Source organism: Phascolarctos cinereus, unplaced genomic scaffold, assembly GCF_003287225.1.
Source record: "Phascolarctos cinereus isolate Bilbo 61053 unplaced genomic scaffold, phaCin_HiC Scaffold_2;HRSCAF=192, whole genome shotgun sequence".
Classification (NCBI taxonomy): Eukaryota; Metazoa; Chordata; class Mammalia; order Diprotodontia; family Phascolarctidae; genus Phascolarctos; species Phascolarctos cinereus.
In genome coordinates, this window is record NW_027555625.1 from 49492220 (window position 1) to 49497909 (window position 5690).

The window sequence follows — 5690 nt, forward strand, 5'->3', positions numbered from 1 at the left end:
CAGCTGAATGAAATGGCCCCAGGGGAAGGTGAAGTGCTGGTGCTGGGGAGAAGGAAGCAAGCCTGGGCAGCGGGAGCCAGGACAGCCCGACCATGCCTCCACCCTGGCTCCTCATTTAATTTCCTCCCCAGCCCCTCCCACCGTGCCTTGGCCTGACCCAGGCAGTGTCTCTAACTGGTTGGCACACATCCCTCCCACTGGCCTTCACATCCAGTATGTTTGGGGAGGAGTCTGTCCCTAATCATCCTGGGGCCTCTCCCTAAAGATTTTCTTTCTGCTGGGCAAGCTTCTGCTTTCCTCTGCCTTTGTCCACAGCAGGGTGGGTAGAACAGGGGCTCCCGCTGCCAGGATGGCAGGGGGCTGGGCCGGGGGAAGAGGGAAGAGGGACTTAGATGGAGCAGGCATGTTGGTAATGACTCTGGGTGACGAGCCATGCTTATGGCAGGAAACTGAAGCCCCCCAAAGTTCTCTCTCCTGGGGCACACTGGGAGTAACAAAGGAGAGGAACTGCTTGAATCTCCTGTCTGTGGGAGCCCCAGCACAAACCAGGCTTTGGCTCCACCTCTCTGAGAGCCAAGGCTTAGGGGAGCTGACCTCTGGCCTCTGAGCTGACCCTGTCTCTGCCCTCTTGTCCTAAGAGTGGCCGCTCAGGGCACCACCTCCAGGGTGAACTCTCTGAGCCCAGGCCTGCTGACTCAGAGCCAGCTAGGACCCTGGAGATCCTCCCTTAGGTTGTAACCTGTGCCATGAGCACTGTGCGGCTTCACCTGCTCCAGAGACATCTCTGCCCCACCGAGGTAAGAGGGATGTCTGAGGGCCGGAGGAGGACAAGGCTGAGCAGATCACCAGATAGCCTGGGGTTGGCCTGGGCCCGGAGCAGGAGGAGGGTTCACAGGGCTGATCTAGGCGGGCCTAGCCCTTGGCCGGGAGGGCCCCTTTCTGTGGCTCTTCATAAACCTGTCACCTAAACTTCAGCCCCGGGCTCTGCTTCTCCTGGGAGCTGCACAAAGCCTAGCCAGAGAGAAGTACACTGCCGCCCCATGCCCAGTGCTGCCATTCTCAGAGAAGGCACAATGGACCGCGAGAGGGAGAACAGGCCAGGCCAGGTTACCAGGCAGGTGGTGTCTATTTCTAATCCGGGAGGAGATTTCCTTGAGGACTGGCCCTGTCTTGCATGAGAAATGACAATAATTGTCATTGACATGGCCCTTTCTGTGCCTTAACTCATTTGCTCCTCACAATAGCCCTATGAAGCAGGTACTGTTTTGTCACCCCCATTTTACAGATAAGGATACTGAGGTTCAGAGGTTAAGTGACTTGCCCAGGGTCCCAAAGACAGCCACGGTCAGAGCTGGGCTTCAAAACTAGACCTCTCCTGGCTGTGAAGGGGAGGACTCCCTCTCCTTTCAGCCAGTGTGTAGTGAACACTCTGGGCCTAAGCCCCAAGAATCACAGTATCAGGTTTCTCTGACCCTGGGGACGACTGTTTGCCCTCTAAAGAGTTGCCTAATCATGGGTCGGGTTAGGCTGCTCTCAGCATACACCCCCCAGATGTGGCAACAGAGGCGGCTGGGCTGGGGCTGGAGGGCAGGGGAGGGAAGTCCTCCCCAGCTGCTCCTTATGTTCCCTGATTGCCATGCAGAGCCGAGGCATGGAGGTGGTGAGCAGCCCACTGACCACACATGTACTGGACACTACCTCGGGCCTGCCGGCCCGGGGCCTCTGCCTTCGCCTCTTCAGGCTTGAGGACTGTGACCAGCGATGGACTGAACTGAGGAAAAGGTAAGGGGGCCTGAGCAGGCTGGGCCTCTGCCCCAGGGCGCTGCAGGGCCTGCTCTCTGAGCACCTCTGTATAGGGTGGATGGACAGGAGGGAGAGGAAGACGGGACTCGGCCCAGGGCAGGAGCCAGGATGATTCCCCCTCCTCCTCCTGGGTCCTGTCTAGGGTCCACCTGTGTGTACAGGTTGTAAGGCAGAGACCACAGGTCTGCAGAGGCCCTAAGTCTGCTCCTCAGGCCTCTCCCTTTCTCCCCAACCGGGCAATGAGCAGGCTGGGCCGTCCCTGGGTGGTCAGTCTTGTTCCAGGCCTGAGACCCGAGGTCTTTTTGAGTCCATTTCCAAAGAGCCTGGCTTTTTACTCAAGGGGCAGCAGCACTGGCTTAGGATAACTGGGCCCTGGGCTACAGAGCTGGCAAGGAACCTCAGAGAGCCAAGCCCTCCTTTCAGGGGAGGTGAACTCCTGGCGCAGAGGCAGGAGGCGGCGTTACTGCCGCATCCCTGGCCTCTCTGTTCAGGCCCCATGATCACAGGGCTGGACTGAATCTAATTAGGGCTTACCTGGGCATGGGAGCTCTGTGCTTGAGAACGTGATGAAAGCCTAGGGAAAGGGCCTTGAGGGCCCTCCCTTCCTCTGTTCCTTTATTTGCGTCCTCTGTGAAGGTGTCTATCTCCCTCTAGTGGTCATTTATGATGACCAGGGTGTTAGGGCCGGAAGAAGCCCGGGAAGCCAGGCTGTCTGAGGGAGGGAAGGTGGGAGTTCCAGCCGGGCCTGGACAGCACTATCAGGACCAAGGGAGGCGTCCTCAGCTACAGGGGGACAGGCCACCCTCTCTAGGGAAAGGACTCAGCTAAGGGTTGGTCCTCTGGTTCTAGACCGAGTTTAACTGTTTTGGAAAAGACAGTAGTTCCGTTTGGGCCTGAAATGATTCACCATTTTTTCTGAATGGCTTGATTTGGTTCCCAGTTCATAAAATTAACTATTTAGGTGAGGTTTCAACAACTAAGGGCTGAAGGGTCCATTACCACTTGGGGCGGGGGTGGAGGGGATCAGACAAGTCACAGCTTTGCTAATGCTGGGCTGACACAGAAAATCACCTTGTGCAGCTGGGCCAGGGGAGAATCACCCTGCCACCCACAGCAGAATGCCTGCTGCAGACAGCCTCCCCTGGGCCTGGAGACCAGCCTGCACTGCCTCTGGAGAACCCCTCCGGCCTCACTCCCCGCCGCCCCCGTCAGAAGTCAGCCCTGGCCCCGGCTGGGGGGAGCTCGATCATGGAGGTGGCCTGAGCCAGGCGGGAGCTCCTGCCCTTTCTGACCCCTCGTGGTGTTTCCCTTCTCTAGTTACACCAACACTGATGGCCGCTGCCCAGGGCTCTTAACTCCCGAACAAATGAAGGCCGGCACCTACAAGCTGTTCTTTGACACGGAAGGTTATTGGAAAAAGATGGGACAAACCAGCTTCTATCCATATGTGGAGGTAAAAGCTGATGAAGGGGATGGGGACGGTGTCAGGATAAGGGGCAGAGAAGTCATGGGATCGGTGAGGCTTGGGAATGCTGGGCTCAGCTCTGCAAACACTGGAATGGCTAGGACTGACACAGCACTTTGAGGGTTGCACATCTAATCTCATCTTATTTCCACAACTCCAGGAGTTAGGTGGTAATATTACACCCATTTTACAGATGAAGAAACTGAGGCAGAGACTTGCCCAGGATCACGCAGCTACTGTCTGAGGCCAGATTTGAACTCAGGTCTTCTTGAGTCTAGTGTGCTACCTGCTGTGCCGCCTAGCTGTATGAGGCTAATAATCCCTGGAGCTCTCTGCCGGGGCAGTTTCTACAACTGTCTAGAGATGTCATCAGTGGAGGGCTGTGACGCTCCAGGCTTGCCTGCCCTGAGTGACTTTTCCAAGTGTACCTAATGGGCAGGAAGCCTTCCTGATTTTCTCTTCGCAGATTTTTTTTCAAGTGAGAAAGCAAAAAATAATAATAATAATAATAATAATAATAATAATAATACATTTGCATAATGGGCATATTAAAGCCTGTCTGTCCAGTAGTAAATGTGAGAAACAAGCATCCAAAGACCTTTGAACTCCCAACAAAGGCACTGGACAGAGTGCCAAGACACAATTAGGCTGGGTGCCATCACACCCCCAGACTGCAGACACACCTCATTTACACGCCCCTGGTCTGCTCAGGGTTAATTCTGTGGACAGGAAAGCTGAGCCTCTTCTTACTCATGCTCCCCTTTGAAGGGGAGAGCCCAACCCACCTGCTCTCCTGCCTCCAGCTAGCTCGTGGCCCGCTCTTGATTAAGCAGGGCTCATCAGAGCCAAGCACTCCTCCCTCAATGTGGAAAGTCTCTCTGCATGTCCTGAGATCCATCCTGAGTGAGGATCCTGCTCCCTGGGAAGCAGGTCAGAATTCTGGCGTTGGGTTGGGCCTTAAAGGTCCCACCCTCTCATTCTGGAGAAGCCCCTTCCGGTGGATGCCTGCCCACGCCGGGCTCCCTCACCTACCTGTGTCCCGCCCGCCCACTGCTCTCTCTCTCTCTCTCAGGTTGTTTTCACCATCACAAACGAGGCCCACAAGTTCCACGTGCCCCTGCTGCTGAGTCCATTCTCCTACACCACCTACAGAGGAAGCTAGATGGCCAAGAACCAGAGAGACAAGTGAGCTGGCCAGGACCGCCCTGCCTCACTGCCAGCCTGCCAGCCCCCAGCCCCGGCCACTTTCTGTCCAGCATCTTTAGTCTCACTCCCTACCTGGTAGCTCCCCAACAAGCTGCTGAAGAGATCAATAAATTCTGTGCTGATCTCTCGGCAGGGGCTGCTTCCTCCTTCACTGCCTCCCCAGGGATTTGAGGGCCCTCTCTGACCAAGGCTTCATGAGAAAGCCAGCCTGCCCACAGCACCCCTGAAGACAGAGGTCCACAGAGGGGCAGGTGGGTGGCTGCAGACCCAAAGGCTCCCCTTTGGTGGCTCTGCCCATGTAATGCAGAACATTATTTTACCATTTAGGTAGTAGGGCCCTTTAGGCAATGGAAAGCAGAAGTTGCTGCTTCATCTTGCCCCAGACCTCTTTCCTCCTAAATCTAAACAATAGTGAAACGTACTCCTGCATGGCTTAAGCACAGCCCATACCTCCAAAGCAAATGGATAAGAAAACTTGCAATACAATGGCTTTAGATAATTATGTTTATACCAGAGGCCAGGACACCCGGTCTGGTTTGTGTGATCCCTGACCTGTAATGATGGGGTGCTCGGGTGCTTGTGCTTATACTTTTGCCCCAAAATGCTTCCGTAGTCTCAGAAACACTGTCTCTGACAACCACTCCCCAGCCCAAGGACGCTGTGCCTAGCAGTATTCATGCATGGGCCTCAGCAAGATCCTTATCTGGCTGCTCAGGTCCTAGCCCTCAGATCATATCTCTGGAAAACTCCAAATTCCTTAGCAAGACCCTTATCTGGCTGCTCAGGAAAGTTTGCAGAGCATTATCATATCTACACAGAGGGAGAAGGGTGTCCTTGACCAGCCAGACTTCAAAGATCCATCCCCCTCCCTGTCCTGTACACTCCCTATATAAACCCTAGCTCAACCCCTGATGGGAGCTGCTTGATTTGGATGTGAATATCCCTGGCAGCCGTGCGCTAATAAAGTCCACAATTTAAAATTAGCTTGGGTGGTCAACTCGCTCATTTCTCGGTATAACACCCAGAGGCAGGGGCAGAGGCTCCTAGGAGTCCTGGGAGATCTTGGGGAGGGCCACAGCCAGAAGGTACATGGGGATGACAGGAGAGCAGGCCCAGGAGAAGCGTGTGCAGGGAGGGTTTGGGGTGAATCTGAGGGGGGGCAGACCCTTGTAGATACTTGGATGGGGGAACCATTCACCAAGAAAACACTGCATAG

The 5690-nt window shown here is 55.2% G+C and overlaps 1 protein-coding gene across 2 annotated transcripts; it reads left to right on the plus strand.

Annotated features, from left to right (window-relative positions):
- The first annotated feature begins 211 nt into the window (after nucleotides 1-211).
- On the plus strand, nucleotides 212-5457 carry LOC110210268 (5-hydroxyisourate hydrolase-like). Of its 2 annotated transcripts, none has more exons than XM_020989096.2 (4): nucleotides 212-319; nucleotides 1643-1782; nucleotides 3121-3256; nucleotides 4341-5457. In XM_020989096.2, the coding sequence occupies exons 2-4, from the start codon at nucleotides 1652-1654 to the stop codon at nucleotides 4428-4430; spliced, it is 357 nt and encodes a 118-aa protein (XP_020844755.1). In that variant the 5' UTR covers nucleotides 212-319; nucleotides 1643-1651; the 3' UTR covers nucleotides 4431-5457. The 2 variants fall into 2 exon arrangements, with proteins under 2 accessions (XP_020844755.1, XP_020844754.1); XM_020989095.2 differs by lacking the exon at nucleotides 212-319 and adding an exon at nucleotides 368-797.
- The last annotated feature ends 233 nt before the right edge of the window (nucleotides 5458-5690 follow it).